General features: G+C 50.2%; 8 protein-coding genes and 1 non-coding gene across 9 annotated transcripts; 3 read left to right on the top strand and 6 right to left on the bottom strand.

Annotated features, from left to right (window-relative positions):
* Positions 1 to 3: 3 nt before the first annotated feature.
* EDB91DRAFT_t92 lies at positions 4 to 88 on the bottom strand. Its single transcript has one exon. It is a non-coding gene; the product is annotated as a tRNA-Tyr (tRNA).
* EDB91DRAFT_633015 (uncharacterized protein) lies at positions 18 to 1,058 on the bottom strand. The gene is made up of 2 exons (XM_041327955.1): positions 715 to 1,058; positions 18 to 661 (listed from the first exon to the last, which is right to left on the bottom strand). The coding sequence occupies exons 1-2, from the start codon at positions 818 to 820 to the stop codon at positions 225 to 227; spliced, it is 543 nt and encodes a 180-aa protein (XP_041174404.1). The 5' UTR covers positions 821 to 1,058; the 3' UTR covers positions 18 to 224.
* Positions 1,059 to 1,536: 478 nt separating this feature from the next.
* EDB91DRAFT_633013 (uncharacterized protein) lies at positions 1,537 to 6,358 on the bottom strand. The gene is made up of 7 exons (XM_041327954.1): positions 5,982 to 6,358; positions 5,675 to 5,926; positions 5,315 to 5,617; positions 4,481 to 5,261; positions 2,110 to 4,427; positions 1,965 to 2,057; positions 1,537 to 1,910 (listed from the first exon to the last, which is right to left on the bottom strand). The coding sequence occupies exons 1-7, from the start codon at positions 6,240 to 6,242 to the stop codon at positions 1,788 to 1,790; spliced, it is 4,131 nt and encodes a 1,376-aa protein (XP_041174403.1). The 5' UTR covers positions 6,243 to 6,358; the 3' UTR covers positions 1,537 to 1,787.
* Positions 6,359 to 6,912: 554 nt separating this feature from the next.
* EDB91DRAFT_1057306 (uncharacterized protein) lies at positions 6,913 to 7,585 on the bottom strand (the record flags this gene model as incomplete). Its single annotated transcript, XM_041314067.1, has 6 exons — positions 6,913 to 7,075; positions 7,126 to 7,196; positions 7,249 to 7,271; positions 7,331 to 7,390; positions 7,438 to 7,457; positions 7,512 to 7,585. 6 exons carry the CDS (start codon positions 7,583 to 7,585, stop codon positions 6,913 to 6,915), a joined length of 411 nt encoding a protein of 136 aa, XP_041174402.1.
* A 269-nt stretch (positions 7,586 to 7,854) lies between these two features.
* Positions 7,855 to 11,153, bottom strand: EDB91DRAFT_1148416 (PRMT5-domain-containing protein). The gene is made up of 12 exons (XM_041319331.1): positions 10,813 to 11,153; positions 10,722 to 10,750; positions 10,176 to 10,563; positions 9,953 to 10,119; positions 9,711 to 9,896; positions 9,582 to 9,659; positions 9,484 to 9,527; positions 9,088 to 9,263; positions 8,795 to 9,040; positions 8,539 to 8,738; positions 8,088 to 8,483; positions 7,855 to 8,036 (listed from the first exon to the last, which is right to left on the bottom strand). The coding sequence occupies exons 1-11, from the start codon at positions 11,120 to 11,122 to the stop codon at positions 8,127 to 8,129; spliced, it is 2,181 nt and encodes a 726-aa protein (XP_041174401.1). The 5' UTR covers positions 11,123 to 11,153; the 3' UTR covers positions 7,855 to 8,036; positions 8,088 to 8,126.
* Positions 11,154 to 12,080: 927 nt separating this feature from the next.
* EDB91DRAFT_1057349 (uncharacterized protein) lies at positions 12,081 to 12,981 on the bottom strand (the record flags this gene model as incomplete). The annotated part of the gene is made up of 4 exons (XM_041314069.1): positions 12,081 to 12,454; positions 12,493 to 12,624; positions 12,681 to 12,799; positions 12,893 to 12,981. 4 exons carry the CDS (start codon positions 12,979 to 12,981, stop codon positions 12,081 to 12,083), a joined length of 714 nt encoding a protein of 237 aa, XP_041174400.1.
* Positions 12,982 to 13,423: 442 nt separating this feature from the next.
* EDB91DRAFT_1148406 (uncharacterized protein) lies at positions 13,424 to 16,604 on the top strand. Its single transcript, XM_041319330.1, has 6 exons — positions 13,424 to 13,445; positions 13,504 to 13,940; positions 14,084 to 14,276; positions 14,334 to 14,893; positions 14,948 to 15,623; positions 15,691 to 16,604. The coding sequence occupies exons 2-6, from the start codon at positions 13,715 to 13,717 to the stop codon at positions 16,298 to 16,300; spliced, it is 2,265 nt and encodes a 754-aa protein (XP_041174399.1). The 5' UTR covers positions 13,424 to 13,445; positions 13,504 to 13,714; the 3' UTR covers positions 16,301 to 16,604.
* A 416-nt stretch (positions 16,605 to 17,020) lies between these two features.
* Positions 17,021 to 18,520, top strand: EDB91DRAFT_1251273 (L domain-like protein; the record flags this gene model as incomplete). Its single annotated transcript, XM_041323358.1, has 9 exons — positions 17,021 to 17,085; positions 17,135 to 17,267; positions 17,323 to 17,537; positions 17,591 to 17,759; positions 17,815 to 17,889; positions 17,944 to 18,090; positions 18,138 to 18,224; positions 18,277 to 18,446; positions 18,502 to 18,520. The coding sequence occupies 9 exons, from the start codon at positions 17,021 to 17,023 to the stop codon at positions 18,518 to 18,520; spliced, it is 1,080 nt and encodes a 359-aa protein (XP_041174398.1).
* Positions 18,521 to 19,888: 1,368 nt separating this feature from the next.
* Positions 19,889 to 20,520, top strand: EDB91DRAFT_1251272 (ribosomal protein L14 domain-containing protein; the record flags this gene model as incomplete). The annotated part of the gene is made up of 5 exons (XM_041323357.1): positions 19,889 to 19,907; positions 19,958 to 20,164; positions 20,224 to 20,294; positions 20,344 to 20,421; positions 20,473 to 20,520. 5 exons carry the CDS (start codon positions 19,889 to 19,891, stop codon positions 20,518 to 20,520), a joined length of 423 nt encoding a protein of 140 aa, XP_041174397.1.
* Between the last annotated feature and the right edge of the window lie 20 nt (positions 20,521 to 20,540).

Raw genomic sequence — 20,540 nt, 5'->3', positions numbered from 1 at the left:
AGATCCGACCTGCCTGGCTCGAACAGGCGACCTCAAGATGAATTTATCCAGTTACAGTCTCGCGCTCTTCCAACTGAGCTAAGGTCGGTTGTATTAAGGGGAGCTTCCGCGGACTTCCAGTGCAAACTCAAATTAACATGAATGGGGGGAATTAGCCAATATACAAGAGGTAGAGGTCTGTCAGTACCAGATTCCGCTTGAAAGTAAGTATAAAAATGCAGTCATCACTTGTCGTAAAGGTCGTAGTGGAAGAAGGTAGAGTAGAGAACGAGAACGAAAATGATAAAAACGATGATAAGTTTCAAGAATTCAGATGCATATGGTAGCGGACGGTCTCTTTCACATGATTGTGCACCAACGAGACTTCTTTTCCCTGTCTTCCTCGACGGCAGAGGGGATGGCGGAGGTTGGAGCAGTGGTTGGAGTGTTTTCGATTGACGACTTATGAACAAATTCTCCAGCGGCAACGTCGAGCGATGTGCGACCCTCTTCAGGAACCTTGGGCGAAGAGGAGAACCATCCACCAGGGAAGAAACGAGAAGAGGTCGTGGACTCCAGCCTCTTGCGGTTGGCTCCGTTGGTGGTGGGGATATCGATGCGGAGGGTGTTGGATTCAGTGACCTCGGCGGCGTTGAGCTCGTCGACGGCAGACAAGCTTGGCCTGAACACATGGAATCAGGGATGAAGGAAGAAGTGAGAAGAAAATGGACTGACTTCTTTGCGAATTTCTGCGATTCTTCGACAATAGGGAATGTTTGAGGGGTCTCGGCGGGAGCTTCTGCCATAAGAACAGGGGGGATAAGCACCTCGTCCACCGCATGTGCAGTAGTACTAGCGACTGGACCAGACAGTTGCTCTAATTCGTCAAGTTCTTCAACAGCCTCGTTCGGCCCCTGCTTGGTGACAGAGTACGAAGGGGTCCACGGCGACTTTGGTCTTTCACCAACCGGGTCATCGACGGGCGTTAAAAGGTCCGAGTCCGGTTTAACTTCGGGTGCATCCTCGATAACAACCTGAAGAATGTTGAGCAAATGTAAAATTCAATACAGAATACAATCTTACAGGTGGCTGGGTGGACTCGATGATAAACGAACCATGTTCAACAGACTCGTCTTCCGTAGCGACCGTTTGATCCACAAGTGCAGATGCTGGTTCGAGTCCAGTTATCGAGTAGGACGGCGTCCAGGGAGACCGACTGCGCTCTTCAACAGGTTCGGTAGCACCCAATTGCTGCTGAAAGCATTAAGCGTGACTAACTTCAGCATATATTAGCAGACACGTACCATACTCTCGTCCTCGACGATAAATGAACCATGTTCAACTTCCTCCTCGGGTTCTTCTTCCACAGCAGCTGGCTCGGGTGGAGTTAGTAGCGAAGGTTCTGGTTGAACGGCGACACCTTGTGCTGAAGCAACATCATGGGGAGCCTCTGCTTCAATGGCTGAATCAGGAACACTTGGCTCCACAGATCCATCCAAGATCTCCGAAAGCGTGGCATGCGTGTCTGCAACAACTGTGGTAGTAGAACTGGCTACCTCGCCAGAAATGACGATCTCTTCTGTAAAAGGAACAGATTGTTCTTTAACTGGCTCCTCTGCAACAGATCGGGCAGCACTGGACAGAAGCTGTTCCAAGTCATCAAGTCCCTCATTGGTCTGAGCAACGTTGCCTTGTACGGTCACCGAGTAAGAAGGAGCCCAAGGCGATTTAGGACGAGGCTCTTCCAGTTCGCCAAGTGCAACCTATCCCCTAGTCAAGCCAAAGGTAAAAAGACAATGGAGGGGAAATCATACCTGCTCCTCTGCCAACTGTACGGTCACGGCATCCTCAACTAGGGACTGTCCGGGCACTTCTGCGGTCTCCGGAACAATCGCGGATGCTTCATCAACAACAATCTCAGGTGTTTGTGCCTGGGTAGGGACAGCGTCGTCATCGCCTTCATAGGTGCTCGCAGGCTCCTCAACTGGAACGCCTGGTCCTTGAGTGATAACGCTGTACGAAGGAGTCCATGGTGACTTGGGACGTTCAATGTCGGTAGCAACGTTAAGAGTTGCAAGCTAAAACATGACTGAGAAAAACGTGAATAATAACAAAATGGATCGTACGTACCTGATGCTGTTCAGCGACCTCTTCGACTGCGGCAGTTTCGGATTGCGCGAGTCCTTCGGTCTCTTCAATCTTGCTGGAGGTCTCTACTGGTGCAACTGGAGGCTCCGAGTCCTTACCGACTTCAGAATGGTTCCCATTGACAGGGACTTGGGAGGTGATCACAGGTTGTTCCTCTAAAACCTCGGGTTCCTCTGCGGTTACGGACGCAAACTCTTCGACAATAGAAACAGTAGAAAGTGACTCCTCTATGGAAGTTTTATATGGATGTTGCTCAGGCAAGGACACGGGTGCCTCTGCGTATTGTGAATCCTCAAGTCCGTCCGTGGTCTCTTCGCTGGTGACCGATGTGTCTTCTGTCTCCAGGGTAGTGTGGACCTCTTCGGTGGCAACGTTCTCGACGACTAATGCTTCACTTGCAACGGGAGCGGGTTCTTCGACAACCACGGGTTGTTCAGCTACAGGAGCGTCCGACTCGACGATCGACTCCTCGGCGACGGTCGCGGTTCCTTCGATTGATGAAGCAGCCTCGTGCGTTGGTTCCGCGAGAGTGACGGGGGCTTCTTCGAAACCTGGGGTAGTCTCCTCCTCCGTTGTAGAAGTGGTTTCTTCGGGCTCAGCAGCAGGTTCTTCTGCTGTTGGCGGTGCCTCCGCAGTAGATGCGGTAACAAGCTCTGCCTCAGGTGCGGGGGATTCCTCGGTGGTTGGAATTTCATCAAGGGCAGGCTCGTCAGCAACCGAGGGCACTTCTGCAACGAGAGGTTCCTCGTTGATAGCGGGAGAGATGTCATCGTCAACAGAGAAAGACGTCTCTTCAGTCGCGGAAGCTTCCAAGATGACTACAGGCTGATTGTCGGGCACCGGAGTATCTTCAACTGCAACAGGCTCATACTCTCCTGTTGGTGCTGGGGCTTCCTCAGGCGTAACTGGCTCAGGCTCTTCTACTTCTGAGGGCGCGGGAGGCTCCTCGACAACAAGGATATTCTCTTCAACCGTTGCGGCGACTACCGCTTCAGTTTCTTCGGACACAGCGACAGGTTCTACTGCTGTCAACAGTGCCACCACAACAGAGGGCTCGTACAAGGCGGTAGCGGGCTCTTCTTCCGGTGCGGGAGGTTCTTCTCCGGCTGAAGTTGCTTCAAGAGCAGGTTCGTCGGCATCCGAGGGCGCTTCTGCAACAAGAGTCTCATCCATGTTGGGGAGAATTTGATCATCAACAGAAACGGGTTCCTCTGTGTCTGCGAGGGTTTCCTCGATGGCTACAGGCTGGTCTTCGGGCACCGGAATGACCTCAACTGCAACAGGCTCATGCTCTTCTACTGCTGTGGAGGACTCTTCTACTTCTGCGGGCGCAGAACATTCCTCAACAACAGGGGCATCATCTTCAAGTGGTGCCTCAACAGAAGAAACGAGTGTTTCGTCAACGGTTGAAACGTCTCCCGCGGGGGGGATCTCTTCAGTTGCTGGAGCGACATTTTCAGCGAAACCCTCTTCAGTTGTAACACGAGGCTTCTCTGTAGACGTGACAGGTTCTTCGGCAGGGGATGGGACCTCGATTGGGGAAAGAAGCTCTTCGGTACCAGCAGCATCGACGGAATGTAGGGTCTCTTCTAACACCGGAGCGTCATTAACAGGAGTTCCTAGCTCATCCACATGAGCGATGGGCTCTTCGACAGTAGGCTCGGCTTCATCAACGACAGCGTTTTCGACTGGTGAGGTCAGTTCGAATGGAACAGCTGACTCGATAGGAGTTACATCATCTGGAGTGAACTCTTCGACTGGTGCAGATTCTTCGACTGCTACAGCCTCGAGTGAGGAAACCTCCTCGACTGGTGCGGATTCTCCTGTAGGAGCAACGTCATCGACTGGGACGAACTCTTCATCAGGTATAGTTTCCTCAGCCGGAATCGTCTCTTCATCCGGCAGCGTCTCCTCAACTGGTAGTGTCTCTTCGACAGGGGATTCCTCAATCGCTGCAACTTCCTCGACTGATGCGGGCTCTCCTGTAGAAGTAACAGTATCGACAGGAATGACCTCTTCGACTTGTGCAGTCGCTTCAACCTCAACCTGCGCCATAGACTCCTCGTCGGCAGCATCCAAAGCTGGCTCTTCAAACACGGGAGTCTCCTCAGCTAGAGGTGTCTGCGGCTCATCAGCGACCGTGAAGTCCACCTCGGGATCCTCGACGAATGACGTATTGGAGCTGGGTGGCTCGATATCAATCGGGACAGTCTCCAGTACCGTAGACTCGACTTCAGGTTCTGTGGGCTCCGGATCAACTGCTGCAGGCGCTTCTGGCTCGACAGCGTCAATTTCCGGTTCTGCTACGGTGTTAAGTCAGCTGCAATAGAATCGTCTGCAGCAACAGACTCACCTTCGGCTGCAACAACAGGTTCGACGGGAACCTCAGGCTCCGTATTCAGCGCGGTGGCAGATTCCTCCGGTTCGGTTGAGAGTACAACTGGCTCTGTTGCAGGCTCAGCTGGAACCGACACAACCTCGGGAACAGACGCATCCAATTCCAGTTCAGTGAGAGCAGCTGGCTTGTCCTCAGCTTCAATAGCACCCTGCGGCTCCTCATTAGCCTCATCTTGCGCTGCATCAACCTCTGCAGTATATTCCTCCGCCTCTGCAGTTGATGTCTCCAGTGGTACAGTAGTGGCTATCGCTTCCGCCACCGGCTCAGTTTCTTCAGCCGGTTCCGACTCGGCTGCTTCTGCGATGGGCTCCACAGTTGCTGAGGTTTCTTCAGCCGCTTCTGACTCGCTCGCTTCTGTAGCGGCCTCCAGAGTTGCCGCGGGTTCCGCGTCAGGTTCACCGACAGCCGGAGTCTCCTCTACGAGGACCTCGCCCAACGTCGCAATTGGTGCAGCTTCAAGGGCAATTGACATGGCCTCTGGGTGGGGTTGGGAAGTTTCTATCTCGACCGGTGCAGATTCTACTAGCGCAGATTCCTGCGCGACCGGTATATGGTCGCCTTCAGGAGCGGCCTCTGCTGCGGGCTCGATGGACGCTAGATTTACGGTCTCAGTGACCGCGAGTTCTTGTCCGGCAGATGAAATCTCCGCTTCTGTATAGCTTGCTTCTGGTTCGATCGCCTCACATGCATCTTCTATGACAGCCGGCTCGGTTTCCGCAGCCATGGGGGGTATTTCCTGCAAGGTCATCAACATCGGGGGGGAAATAGATTAGCAACACGGTAACTCACCTGTACTTCAACAGCAGGGGGAACGACAACCTCTTCCAGCATGTCAGCGATTGGCTTAATCTCAGTGTTCGGATCACGGATGGGCGTCTCGTCCTGACAATGGGAAGGCTCTGCGCCAGTAGTGCTGCCGACGCCGTTTATGGAAGGTTCAACAGTGTCTGATAGGGAACTCTCAGGGCCAATGCTAGCATCAATAGGAGGCTCTCCTTCATCAAAAGAGGCTTTGGGAGAGCCCGCAACGGTGGTGTCAACATCAACAAGAGGTATTTGTGTCTCTGTGCTGGCAGTGGTTGGCAATTCGTCCTGTAGTTGATTGTTAGATGATCGACGCGTCAAAAGCGTATCTTTGTATTTGCACACCTTGGTTATCTCTGAAATGACCGTACCGGAAACAATATTCGCGTCCTCTTGGAAGGGCTCTGCGACACTCGCAGGCTTGTCCCCGGGGACGATTGTGAGAGTTGTAAGTTGCTCGGATACTTCTACGAAAGGAGACTTGTGTTGGCCATTGGGGAGAGGCTCGGAGTCATGGATAAGAGTGGTATTCTCCTTATCAGAATCGCTCGTAGGCAGAACAGGTGCCTCTGGTTCCATATCATCGACCAACTTGCCCTGGATAACAAGTCAGCCACACAAGGGTTACAAGGCAGTAAAGAGTGGCACGCACCACGTGAAGAACCTCGACAGACGCATCTGCCGCGAGGGTGTCATCTGAGGAAGACGTTACCGAGCTATCGTCGTTCTTGTACCCGGCTCCGGGTACGTCTTCGGCGCCTAGTGCAAAGTCTTCCACACCATTTGTAGCAGCATCCACGACTTCCTTATCAGTTGCCAACTTGCTGGATTTCTCGAAAGCATTGGGACTATCGTGTATGCCATTAGACATCGGCTCGTCAACGACGACAGCGTTGTCGGCCACGGCAGACATGTTCTCGAATAAAGATAGTAGGGAACGTGCTATTGGGGATGGGAGAGAGAGACTGAAATGTTCGTTCTTATGAGCGAATCCGTCGATTGCAAGGCGCAGCTGCAAAAAAATGCAAGCGACGTGCGCAAAGAAGCTCAACCGAAATCCGCTTCAAAGGTCTACGCGACTGGTCACGTGCTGCCATTCATACAATACAAAAAATCTTCAACCTCCACGATCGACGTGGCCAAATGAAATGCTTTCATGTGGATCCTTTCACTGCAGCCTGGGGGCTAGTTTAGTCACAAATGAATGATACTCTTCTATAATGCACAAAGGAGTACTAGGCAGGCCACATGCCGATGAAACAAGTCACTAAATTATGGATAATATCGAGTGGAACACAGCAAAGACAGGTGGTATGTATCAAAATTAAACAGTCCATCGCGCGTCATGATCGTGGCTACATTAATAACATGCTTAGAAGAGAGCAGCGCCAACGAGACCCATCACACCGGCAACACCCATTGCCGAAGAGACAGAGAGGCTGGTAGCACCACCGGTCTTTTGAGTCGTGCCAGCGGATGCAGTGGCACTGGCAGAACCTGAAGATTTGACACCGGAGGCAGTGGAGGATCTAGATGCGCAGATGTGACTTAGTAACCACCAAGGCGCATGCAACAATGGCAACTTACCCAGCGGTCGGAGTGGAGGTGCCAGTGGCCGTAGCGGTGCCACTCGTCGCGCCGCCCTCGTTTACTGAGGTGTTGACGCAGCTGATGTCAGTACCGGGCATGATGGTGACAATGTCAGAGTATGCCGTGGTACCGGTACTATCCTTAAGAGCAATGTTGCTACACCCAAGTCAGCTGCGCGGTTCAAAGGCCCACGTAGTATGGCTCACAAGATGGTGTTAGCTTGAAGATCAACGTTCCAAGTGTAGGAGGTACCCGTTTGTGTAGGGAACGACTTAATCTGGAAATGTCTCAGGACGGTCAGCCACCTAAGTGCAAAAATAATGGCTTACAGGTGCGGCCATGCTCTGCGAGCCTATCAAGCGAGTAAGACCCAATACAACAATACTCAGTCATTCGCACGACAATACATACCAGGAACAAGGGTCAAGTAGTAGGGAGCCGTTCCGCCACTCCAACTCAACAAAATGGGCTCTAGAGAGAAGTGTTAGAGCGCGTAATACATATGCCAGGGTACATACGGCACTCAACAACATTGGCACTGCAGCAGACAATTAGTGCTGTCTCCAGCGCGACAAGATACAAGAGAACGTACGGTGTATTGATGGTAAGGCCAAAGACGGCGGGAACGGCGGAAACGAGGGCAAGGAAAACGGTTGAAAACTTCATTGTTGGTATAAGTGTGAACGAGCGCGGCGCAAACAGCGGGTCGGGGTATTCTTGTCTGGGACTTCGAGAAAATAAAAGTACGAGAGAGAAATGAAACACTTCCGTTACGACAGCACTCTTAAGGCGTGGCGGAGTCTAAAGTCCATTACCGTGCCGAGTTCACGGCAGAGCCATTTTTAAACCTCCGCGACTAATCTTCGCCAATCTTCTCTGGATTTGGCCTGCTGTCTTCTCGCCGAACAGACTGACGGGCGCAGCTGAAATTAGGTGGCACCAGACTGCATATTTTGAATACAATTAACTCGTCGAGGCTATAGTTCTACAAGGCGTTTGTGAGACTTTGTGGAGCAGCAATTGCAACCATGGTTTAACTTTAAATAAGTAGTGAGACAGAATACTTCAAGGACTGCCGTCATGGCATTACAACAGCTATTTTAGGGCAAAGACAATCCTGTTATGTAACGTCGTGAGGTTTGCAAGTGAGAAAATCATGCCTAATCACCTGAGAGCCACCATGTGCATACAGGCAGTAAAATGTTCATCATAAACCGATCCAACTACTACGTCCCCCAGGATTGTGCAGCGAAGTCTGCCCAATTTTAATGACACCCGCGGTAGACCTCGGGAGTTCTTCACCACTCTTGCGAATCTCAGAACGCTCTAAAGATGGAAATGCATCGACAGCGTCGATCACAGGGCTCGGCACCGCAACATGTGTCGAAGCACACGCAAAGAAGGACCCATCTCCAGATGCATCATCAGAGTGCTCGGGTGACGATGGAGCATTGAAGACAGGTAAAAACGACTCGGCGTACCACTCGTACCATACCTGCCGCTCATTTGTAAGTCGCCAGAGTGATACTTGCAGTTCCGAGTTGCTAGGTAGGTACAGCGGTTCCTGGGCGAATAAAGGTCAACGGGAGCCACCAGAGAATGTCGATGACGACACCTACTTTGAATGGGAAGAAGAGTGGAAACCAGCTCAGCATGTCTTTTGACACCCGATCTTTGCTGTGTGGGTGAATGCTGAGGCCAACATGCCCATAGAGGACGGCTTCAAAATAACCTGCAAGCCCGTGCATAACCCCTGCATGAGGAATATGGAACGACAACTTGGCTGAGCGGACATTGTGACTATTGGTCAGCGGTAAGCCTAGACACTCGGCGTAATTAGTGTCAGTCTGGCCCCAAACTCCACCATTCGTTTACCTCGCTCATCGACGGTCGCATCTTTTCGTGGATGCTCGAATTCCCAGCACAGTTGGATCTTGCGCCCGCAGCGGCCTGATATTCCTCCACCATCTCCGCTCAGGATGTTGACGTTCTGAAACATCACCACGTATGGTGTTTCCATGCCTTTGATGTCTCTGTTGATCCGCGCGTTATTGTACAACTTCGATGAAGATAACGGTGCGAGATGAGCGCTGTACGATGACGGGATAGAGATGCCATCAGCTGGAGAATAGTTAGCAAACGCGGCGATGAGCATAGACAAACCACACGTTTCAAAAACCTCATTGCGCCGTCTAGGCACTCCGGACTTAGCTCGTTATCGCCGAACGAACCAAGTAGTTCACTGATGAGGATGTCCACTTGCTCAGGAAGGTCTACGTGCCGCATGTCTCCAAAGAACAGCTGAACAGAGTCACCCCACTCCTTCTGTTTCCGGCCCTGCAGCCTGTTTACAGTTAGACGTCAATTTGGAGATAATGACGGCCAAACAGACGTCACAAAAGCATTTGGGTTCTTCTCGACTGCGTAGACGAAGGCACTTCTTCCCGATCTCTTGATGGCCGTCAGACTTCGTTCGACAAGGGGGCCACGACCTGCCCCAGCAACGCAAATCACACTGCGAAGAAGGGTTAAGCCTTGTAATGCATGCCGAATTTGAGGCGTACATGCGATCGCTATCAGGCCAGTCCATCAACGCGTGATACACGGCCTACAAATTTCACGTGTCACTGTGAAACTTCGCTTCATAACAAGCTAAACGCACTTCTTCATAATTGCGATATTTCACAGGGTCCTGTTCGAATGTTTGGTACGTAATGCTCTGGAGGTTATCCATCAGCGGCTAGACAAACATCAGTACGATGGTACACGGAAATGAGGTGTATGTACCGACCTGCAGGGGGTTCTGGAGGAAGTCTTGATATCCCTGAGCGAAGTGCTCAACTGTCCCTGCCGTCATTGCTGCCTGAATAGCCGAGCTGGTCTTCTCGACATGTCGTACATATTGCGCGTACGCTGATTCGCCGCCTTTGGTATGTAGGCCCGAACTTACCTCTGACATAATGATAATAGGGTGATGCTAGCCCAAGTCTTGTTCATCATCTACCCAATTGCAGAAATACAGTGTGAACTCACCGCCATACTATTCCGTAGAAAAGATTGGGTACCCTTGGGAAGGACAGGGTAGCCCTTCACATTCGCGATAAACGTGGACGCGGGGAGGAATATATGTTGAACGGGTTCAGCCATCCATCTGTTCAGAATGCCGGCATTAGAAGGTAATGGGGGGGTGAGATCGAGCGCTAGAATTCAGCCCGTCAAGTTCTGGCACTGTCCAAGACGTAAAACATATGCATACTGAGCGTCAGTCGCGTGTTGTAGTCACACAATGTACGTATTATGTCCCACATCTCCCAAGTTGCATTTAACTCTCCTTCGGGTGCTCGGGCGGCCTTCAAGGACTTTGGCGTGGAAGCGCGCGGTATGACAATTTTTGGTGTTGAGGGTGCGGACGGGGTCGACGATGTGCTCTGCGTGGAAGTATGAATGGGTGATGATTCCTTCGGTTGAAAAACGGCGGGATCGTAGATAGGAAGGCGTATTGAAAAGTTCATATAAGTGGTACTTTTGAGGCATTCATTTAAGGCGCGCGCATATGATGCGACATGCGATCGATGCCTCGGTGGAGGCAAGATGACCGTCTGAACATTGAGGTATGACGCGTAGGCCACTTCCTGATGCAATGCCTATAAATCAGGCTAACGTTAGTATACTCAAGTACAGAAAATAAGCGGCGGGAAGATCGCTTCACAACGCTCATAAAACATAGACTTTCACGGAACTTACAATTTCAGAGTCATGGCGCACCCAGTCATCCGATGAGTCAAGCTGAAGCCAGTCTGACACCTATCACAAGTACAGGCACCGCCTCATCTGTCGCATTGCCAGATTCAGGTGGCATAATCGACGGGGCATGATTCGTTGATCTGACTCACCAAGTCTCGAGATGGTCACCTCCTCATGCAGGAAAGATGGTGCTTTCCTCCATGCCTCTGCCTGCTGTTCTGCAGTGGCAGTTTCATCAGTGTCATCTGCACTTGCTGATGGCACGATGCACATATTTCTCCATCGCTCTCTCCATTTTGGGGTAGTCAGAGGAAGACAAACAAAGTCGTAACCCTTGGTGTGACTTTCCTTGATTAATTTGAGAACGGGTGACTTATCAGATCCATTGGTGCGTGTAGAAGCCTGTGAAATGTCGTCAAAAGTGAAACAAGAAGCTAAGCTCGCCGCAGCGTCAGCCATGATCTTGGGGGAAGCTATTAGAAGTGTGGCGTGTCCTAAATAGGTAATCAGAAAAAACGCGTGTCTATAAACGCGTCATCTCGCGTTTTTATATCTGACCTTGTTTCGTTTGACCGCTGAAATCACAAACTTTCCATAACCCTTGCCTCCTCCATTGTTCTTTGTTCTTCTACTCATTTCGCGACTTTCCGAATCTCTGCACCCACAAACGTGTAGTAGAAGCTTACTTTTTTTGCTTCTTAGACAAGTCATGATTGATGCTGATTGATGTCGGGTCATTGAACCGCCATCCAAACACTCGTGCCCATACCCGTGGATCTCCATGGATATGTTTGCACGACACATGTACAGGTCTCCGTCGTGCCAATCGATTATCACGCCCAAACTTATTCTGCCCGCGGCTCATAAACAAGGTCACCCCAAAAGCATAGCCTCTCAACACCCTAGCCACCTTCGAAGACGTCGTCGTAATCCACGAATGCAACATTACCCTCGGAATCTTCGTGCGCATTCAAATACCGAACGTTCCCATCCATTCTCACTCCACGAACGTGAAACAATCATCGATCGGATAAATTCGAAAGGAATTAACGGAGCAGTTGGCGCTGGGCTGTGCCAAGCCTGGGCGCATACCCTTCAGTCCGGCTGCGGACATCCGAATCCCAGGGACAAGGGAATTTTTTGGACGCCAGCTTCCTGAACTTCCAATCCCGTTCTCATAATATTTGGCATGTCTCAAAGAAGTAACTGTTGCCTCCGAGGATGGTAACTTTTTACGGATAGTGTCCCTCGGGTGACGGCTGATTTGATCGACTGTGATCATGATCAGAGTATTAATCGTTGTGACGATCATCCGATCGGGTGATTGCTTTTGAGGAGTGCAACACTGCGCGATAGCCAGGAGGAGTTATGTACGTAGTATGGACTAGTATGGATCCACATTGGTGGCGGTAGAGTATTAATTATTACCATCCGTTCGAGGTCTCTTGACTCCATTGGGCGAGCCAGCTTCGGAATGATGTGCAGCGGCACTATCCGTTGTCATTTCATACCCTGTTATTACCCCTTCTAACACTGTCCTGCCAACAACTTGCCTCAGCTCTTCATCCGGATCCCGGCCATCTGCTTCAGCGCGTTGCATGATATTATGGACAGACTGCACGAGTGATGACGTGAGGGACTCTGTCGCGATGTTTTGCTGATGTTGCGAAGGTTGCGAGGGCGACATCGCCTCAGGCATCAGACACGAGGAAGGATCTAGGCGTGACTGCAGGTATGCAGCAGTTTCGGGGAAGTCTTCCCGCAGATGTTCAATAGGCTGACGTTTATATCCTATCAGCCAAAAGGTGATAAATGACTGCCAAGCTCACGCACGGAGACAGCATCATTATTTTGACGGTCTAAAGTGGCTCCGTGGTCCAATAACCACCGTGCGGTCTCGATATTTTCAACAGCATACAACGGTGTATCTCCGTCCTCGTCGGTGATATTGACATCTCCTCCTGTGCTTGGAAATGAAGTTTTTTCACATTTGATGACCAGGGATCTTATCACTGACCTTGAGAGACCAGGTAAGCTAGGGTCTCAAGCTGCCCGTATGAAGCCGCAGCGTGCATGGGGGTGTATGTAAATAGATCTGGAGCATTGGGAGATGTGGCTGGAAGGAACCGGATCAGACTTCATCCTGCTAACCATAAGATGACATGCATTGCTGTTCAATAAGTTCCTGAAAGGAACGAGATAAGCTTAGGACATACCGTAAGCGAAGACGGGTTACGTACTCGAACCCTGACTAAATCGCCATCGCCTGCAGCGACCCAAATGTTCTTTTCGGGCTGAACTCGCGCTGGGACGGGCATCGATGAAGATGGAAGGTCAATCAGTGACTGCTAACGCCTGGTTTGGTAGAAGGACGTCGATAAAGAAGACGTCCCGAATTGGGAATTTAGGTTTAAATTTGGGACAAACTTTTTGCCACAATCGGCACACTAGCTTGCCAAGTGCACAGTCGATGAACCCTTCATCTCCGGACACTGACTCTGAGATAATGGAGCAAACCTGCGCCGAGGAGCCCGTAGGCTACGGAAAATTTTGAATGCTTCTGACAGTAGGAAAATGGTACAAGTTACTTCGTTTGAAATCTTGGAGCCGGATCTATGCTGATCGGAGCTTCCCCTTGAAAGCTCGGCACCGTCATGAGGACGAAATATGTGATTAGAAAGAGCACGCTGTGGTACTGCCTTCGTAAATTTACGAGGTGTATTTTATGCCTTCTGCGGGATGGACCGCGAAGTTTTCAGGCGAAATAAACGGAGTCTGAGTTCTGATATAATTCAGCGGAGATATTTAGTTTGGAACAAGTTGCACTAATAAATTCGAACCTAGAAGTCAATTTGAGACTTTACCGGCGGTTGGCCTTCTCTGTCCTTGACGAATGAGCCCGCCATCCCTTTTCCTGCTCGATCGATTGTTGTAACTCTCAAGAAGGTCGATCCGAGTTCATCCTCCGTCTGTTTCCCCCAGATTGTAACATATTGTATACTATTATTGGGGGTCTCTTTACGGAGTTCGTTTTCAAGCTTCTAACAAGTCATGAGCTTCCTCGTGCCAACGCAACGAGGCCTTGAACATGTAACCCAGCCCATGGGCGACTTCTCTTCCATACATAACCAGCCAAACAGATCCCATCTACCCCTTTCATCCTTGGAAGGGTATCCTCACCAGGGCATGTCCGCCCTCTCCACTTCAACGTCCTTTCCACCCTTTGCCGACATTTCCATGTCTCAAACTTTGCCAAAGGTTGGGGAGACCCGATGCTGTGAGTCTATAAATTCTATTATTCCCTAAAGGGTTTCGCGTCCGATTGTTTCGGAACCTTGACACTCGATCACAATCCTGTAATTTTCTCTTGATCGTCAATGATTCACTGACCACGATTTTGCACTTTGTTCTCGCCTTTAGACTGGTCGTTATTATCGTCCGATTTAGATTTCGTCTATCTGGATCCTGTTCTTGCCAGTCATCTCGAAAACCAAGCCGACTTGCTCATTGGCAAGTCTCTCCTATCCTTCGTTCACCCTGAAGAGCAAGCCACTGCGCGAGCAGATCTCGCAGAAGCTCTCGAACAAAGGACGATGCACGGTAGTGTAACCAGGTAAGCGATTTGTCTTGCCCAATTCCAAAAGGATTTATCTTGATCCGTTTTTTTCAGGGTCAGGTATTGCCGCCTCTCTCGCATTCGCCGCATCCTCGGTCACCAAGGGCCTTCTCATCCGTGGCCTGATGGTGACAAGATTTCGGTCGATGCTTACTACATGGTCGTCGACATTGTTATTAACTGGGCTGCAGAGGGCCTCGTGCTGTGCTTTATCCACGCAGTCGTTGATCTCGAACCTGGTGACAACGATGAACATCACAGAACTCCATGGACAAATTGGTGTGGCACGCCGTCCATGCGCCCGGAACAGATATCTCTGTTGCAACAGCGGCTTCTATATTACTTACCTCAATCGACTGCCACGACTAGGGTATTCCAGATCTTGCTCAACTCTAATTACAGTCAGCAAGACTGTCGTCTTCTGCTGAGCTGGCCGTCGGACAGTAACCAAGAATACCCTGGTACGCCAGGAGCAAAAGACTTTGCAAGGCGAGCAGTGGGCATTCAGACCTCCACTCGGGATAACAGTGCGAAGACAAGTTGCACGAGACGTTGGAGAATTCAAGATACAATGCCTGGATTAGGCGAAGTGGAAAGCGTGTTTATCCCTCATGGTAAGCGCTTCCTTGATGAAAGTCCATGTGCTTCTATTAAACAAGCGGATATAGGTTCAATAACGTTTGCATGCCACACCATTCAGCACCCTGCTTCGCGGAGCTTGTCTGTCTCTTATTCTCAGTCTCAGCCGTTCACGAGGCAAACAGACGCCTACATGCCTGCACACAGCCAACATCACCCCTATGACCTGTCGGCAAGCTCGTACACACTCCCGCCAGTTTCTACCTCAATGCCACAATCTTACGGGCACTACACACCGTCTTTAACGTCCCAATACTCTCATTCGCCGTGGGGAAGTTACTCGGAGCCTTCTTCCTCGCTTTCCCAGTTCAACAGGTGGCCTGCTCAAAGTCCTGCCCATTCGATGGCATCCCTCCCATCGGCTTCATGCACCATGCGCGAGTCGCCTTACTCGAGGCCATCGCCGTCCCCGATTTATGGCGAGAGCAGAACGTCTTTAAGTAACTATCAAGCTACACCTAGTCCTGAGGACTACAGTACCAAGGCAGGCTTCGAGGCCTTTGACACCGGTATACCGCCTGTACCTTGTGGTACCGATGTTGTGCCTCCTCCCAGGCATCGGGTAAGCCCCGGAACACATAGAGACTCCCTGCCGCGTACTACCAACAATCGCCCTATCGGCGTTCTGAAATGCAGTAGTTGCAAGGCAACTTCCAGTCCCGAGTGGAGGAAGGGCCCCAGTGGCAGGAAGGAGCTGTGTAACGCGTGGGTGATGCCACAACATGCAACGAATACTTACTAATATTTATTTGTTTTCTGCTTCATTGACCAGATGTGGCTTACGCTACGCCCGTTCTCGTGCAAAGAAGGAAGGGCACGTGGTGTCGACACAGCGTCGGAAGAAAGACAAAACCGGAGCCGTTGGGGCTAATGAGGAGTCTGCGGTGCCGTCTACTCCTCCGATACCTATTGCCGGTGCCGCTTCAGCGACCCGTTGCGGGGGTCTTGAAGGGACCTCATTCGTTTCCACATCGTCTGCTGGGTCTGGATCTGGTAGTGACGTTTATTCTCAACCAAGCCCTGTAGCACCGGAAGATAACCGACCTTCACCATCACCTCCGTTGCCTGGTCTCAACTTTGTCCATTATCATCCGTCTCAGCCGTCCTCAGGACCGCCTCATCAACCACGAGTTGATGGTCGTTCTCCGTTCTCTTATCACGCGGGGAGCCATTTCCAACCCTCCCCATCTCCGTTATCTTCGGGTCAGCTGACTCTCCGTCCACCACGAGGGCAAGAAGAAGTGCCTGTCTCGTCTCGCAGCGGATCGTATCACCCTTATCCCTCGCCCCCATTAAATTCTACCGTTTTTGAACGGGCAAAACCGCAGGATCGTCACCTGTCTTCACTGACTCCCTCTCCGGAGCGTAGTAGATTCAGGTGACCACGCCTCGTTAATTCGAACAAGCTGGCTCGCGCGTTTTGTGACACCTTGGCCTTGTTTTTGTGAAATGTTGCGTTTCAATTTTTTTAATGTTTCCGGTTTCTTTCTTTCGGCCAATGGTGCTTGCACTTCCTTGCCTAAAATATCTATTGTGCAATTCGTCTGGTTGTTCCCTTCGGACTTACATAGTGCAACCAACACATGGATACATGCCTTGTGTAGTTTTATCGTAGTGGACATGCTAATTTGAATGAGGTCATGAGATCAACGGAGACTTTGCGTGTTGTAGGACTCTCGATTGTGCTCGCACTTGCCCGCGTTTCTGGTTGTGCAATCGCGATTCTCAAAATTTTCGATTACGCCGATCAACTCGCGCATGCCAAGGATCGACCACGAGACTAAATAAATTTGTTATGCAGTGTCAACGTGCTTTCAAAATTCTGGGGTTTTTTTGACTGACTGACTGGTATGTACTGCGCGCAGTTATCTATCGTTCAGAGCCAGTAACCAGTTACTCTGTCCTCGTTACATAGTCAGAATCTCGACATTCAACATGGTACGGTCTCGAGCTCTCCATTTCACAAGGGTTAAACAAGTTCGCCATTCCTTCTACACAGCCACGAGAAGCTACTCTTTATGTAAGTGACATAACGCCGCCACTTGCTTAGCCTTCGGATCTATATCATTCTTAGCCTGCTGGCGGCATCTGTTCATCTCATCATGAACCGGCCGGGTGAACCATCAGTGGACTGCGCGAGTCATGAAGAATTCATAGTTGTTGAACGGTGAGCTCCATTGGCTTCTGTTCAATGTAATATCTTGACTCGTGGGTAGCCCCACAGCACGTGTCGCATTACCCCCCAAGGAAGCTCCTGCGGCAGATGGAGACTCCGATGAAGAAGGCGAGGTCGATGGTTCGCAAGTAAATGATATTGATCTATTGGAGGACTTCCCGGACGACACTGATGTGCGTGCTTGACACGGTGTTTCGTCGTCTAACTAATCGAGGCATACACGACTAGGAATTAGAGCTCGTACACTCGCGGTTGAGCTCTTTGGCCAATCTTCGACTCGATCGGTTTGCGAGGCATCTGAGGAAGCTATGTCTCAGACAAAACGCTATATCGCATCTAGATCCCGAGATCTTTAGACAGCTCACGCAGCTCGAAGAACTCGACATGTACGACAATAAACTCAAGACTCTGGGAGATGCCTTGGACAACATGTCTTCACTAACGTGAGCACCGTTTCTCAAACTCAAAGCCTCTGATGTGTTCTTAAGTCGTGTAGTGTTCTGGACCTCTCATTCAACCTTCTACGACAAGTGCCTGAGGCACTATCGCATCTATGTTCCTTGAAGACCGTGTATTTTGTTCAAAACAAGATCTCCAAAATCACTGGCTTGGAATCGGTGGGAGTGACATTAAGAAGTCTTGAACTTGGTGGAAATAGAATACGGGTAATTGCGCCGATCAGCCGATCGTTCACAGGGGTAGCTCACGCTGGTACTCTAGCATATCGAAGGTCTGGATGCGTTGGTCAACCTGGAGGAATTATGGCTTGGGAAAAACAAGCTCAAGAAGCTAGAGGTGCGATACATCGCATTACCGGGGTTGGATGCTTAAAGTCACACGACACAACAGAATCTGGACAAGCTGGGCAGACTGAAAATATTGTCTCTTCAGTCTAACAGGATCACAAAGATTGAGTGCCTGGAACGATTGGTTGATCTGGAAGAGCTCTACTTGAGTCACAACGGAGTCGAGCGTTTGGAAGGTTTGGAGAACAACGTAGGTTTTTGATCAATTATTCCGTCCTCATGCTCAAGCTCTCGCAGAAAAAGCTGAGAACGCTTGACGTTGGTGCGAACTTTATTCCAGCGATCGAAAATATCTCGCATCTCGCATCACTAGAGGAGCTTTGGGTAGGCGCCCCCCCTTGACTGCGATCGAACCCGAATCTCATTTTACGATCAGCTCAATAACAACAAGATCCCTGATCTGCGAGCCCTTGAGCCCCAGCTCAAGAATATGGCATCCCTTGAAACAATCTACCTGGAAGGCAATCCGTGTCAGCAAGTCGAAGGTACAAGTTACAGACGGAAGATAATGCTTGCGCTTCCACAAGTTAAGCAAATTGATGCCACGTTAGTTCTTCGATTTCGGTTTATCTCTAGAGTGTCTAGCTGACCGGTCATTTAGTTTTGCGAGACCCTTATGACTCATTGGTCTCTAGCAACCCCTTTGCAATTGAACGCTACTGATTCGAACTAGCAACAATTATACTCAGCTACTTGATAGGTCTGATTTCCGACGAGCCTGAGGAATTAGAAATTAAACAAATCCATACGTCAATCGTTACCCACCCCAGGCCTAGTCGAAAGGATAATCCCCCGTCTTAATGTTCCACTTCCCTCTAAACGATTCACACTTTGTCGTTGTTCCTAGACTTGTCAGAGGAGGGCTCTTACGGGGTTGACCGGTTTTCGCCCTGTCATGATCGTCGTGTAGTTTCTAAATTCTCCCATATAAAGTAGCCAGTTTCTGGGTCGTGCGCAATGTGCAAAGTTGACAAATAGGTGAATATTGCGTGAGTGTACTCGACATCGACATAATGATGCATTATTGACCATAGTTGGACGTCGACGACCCTGAGTCAGGCTTCACGTTTGCATCATATACATTTGGTCTCCATGCAGACGCATCAGTCAGGGAGGCGGGACGAGGCACACCTGTGAGTCCGTGGCGTTTTATGTTGCCGAGACGTTTCGCTCGTACTACAGTTAGGATATAATCACCGTGAAATGCAGTGTGATATCCTGCGTCCTGTACTCGCCGTGTGGCCTTGATCTATACCATTTACGACCTCCTTGCGGTCTGCACGGTGGGCGCCACCTGTAATATTGGCAATATGCAGAACAAATCACACAAGAGGACGCATGTCTCGGTTACTGAGCGTGCTCAGGCCATGATACCATCATCATTCTCCGTTACATATCTTGGCACGTACAGTATGGTCATAGTACATACAGTACGTAGGCCGTATGGAGCCGTTTCTCATATAGCAGTGCATCGTCGTACCATTTTTTTTTTACTTTTTGGAAATTCGACTCGTTTGGCCCCAGCAATCTGTTTCTTGGCTGTGGGAGGCATGAACCTCCAAATGACAGATGACGCTTACAACGATGGCGTCAGGCGGGTACATCGATGAATTTAACAGTGGACTGTTGAAAAGAAAATGAATCGAGAAGCTAATTAAGAGCCTGGTGTTGATTGTCGTCGAGATAGGAATTGAGGAAAAACAGTCCAGTTGGGATCTAAACTTCAGATCACTCGTGATCTTTCCCGGTTTCGTTTGTCGTTACAACCCACGCATGCGGTCGAAGACGCAATTTGCTAACTCGGACGGGAGCGTGAAGAGTACTGTGACTCTCTGGGAGGCGTAGCATGGGCGTCCACAATGGACGGTATTAGAAGCGCACGTCCGGAGATCTCCGGTGTAACTGTACAGTTTGAAACTTTGGTGTGTACACCTACCTAAGGTAGTGGCAGTCAAGCAACATCCAGTAAGCATCCAGCAACACACACAATGGCGAAGAAAGATCGCGGTACCTCTCCCGTATACATGTATGCCTCACATCTCATTCCCTACTTTCAGTTGGCGCTTCTGGAAAGAAATTCCGTATGACCCTTGGTCTCCCCGTTGGTGCCGTCCTCAACTGTGCCGACAACAGCGGTGCCAAGTCACTATTCATCATCGAGCCTTACGGATTCGGTGCACGATTGAACAGATTGCCCGATGCAGGTGTTGGAGATATGGTCGTTGCATCAGTGAAGAAGGGGAAACCTGAACTGAGGAAAAAAAGTGTGTTTTGTCGCTGCACCTTCTGAAGATCAATCAATACTGATAATGTTGAATTGCAGCGATGCCCGCTGTTGTTGTCCGCCAACGTAAGGCATGGCGTCGGAGAGATGGCGTGTTCTTGTACTTCGAGGTACGAGTCAATCTTGTTCGCATTCCTAGATATGCAACCATTTCTACAGGACAACGCCGGTGTTATTGTTAACCCCAAGGGTGATATGAAGGGCTCAGTTATCGTCGGCCCAGTCGCAAAAGAATGCGTAGGTTTAATTTTTCAGATATGGAAGATTGTGTCTGACGCTAATCCTCAGGTTGACCTGTGGCCCCGTATTGCAGCCAAGGCCGGCTCTGTTGTATGATCTAGATATGGTGCAATCGC

The sequence above is a fragment of the Suillus paluster genome (genome assembly GCF_016628075.1).
Source record: "Suillus paluster strain FC165 chromosome Unknown EDB91scaffold_52, whole genome shotgun sequence".
In the NCBI taxonomy this organism is placed as follows: Eukaryota; Fungi; Basidiomycota; class Agaricomycetes; order Boletales; family Suillaceae; genus Suillus; species Suillus paluster.
This window is presented reverse-complemented; position numbering and strand designations above follow the sequence as displayed.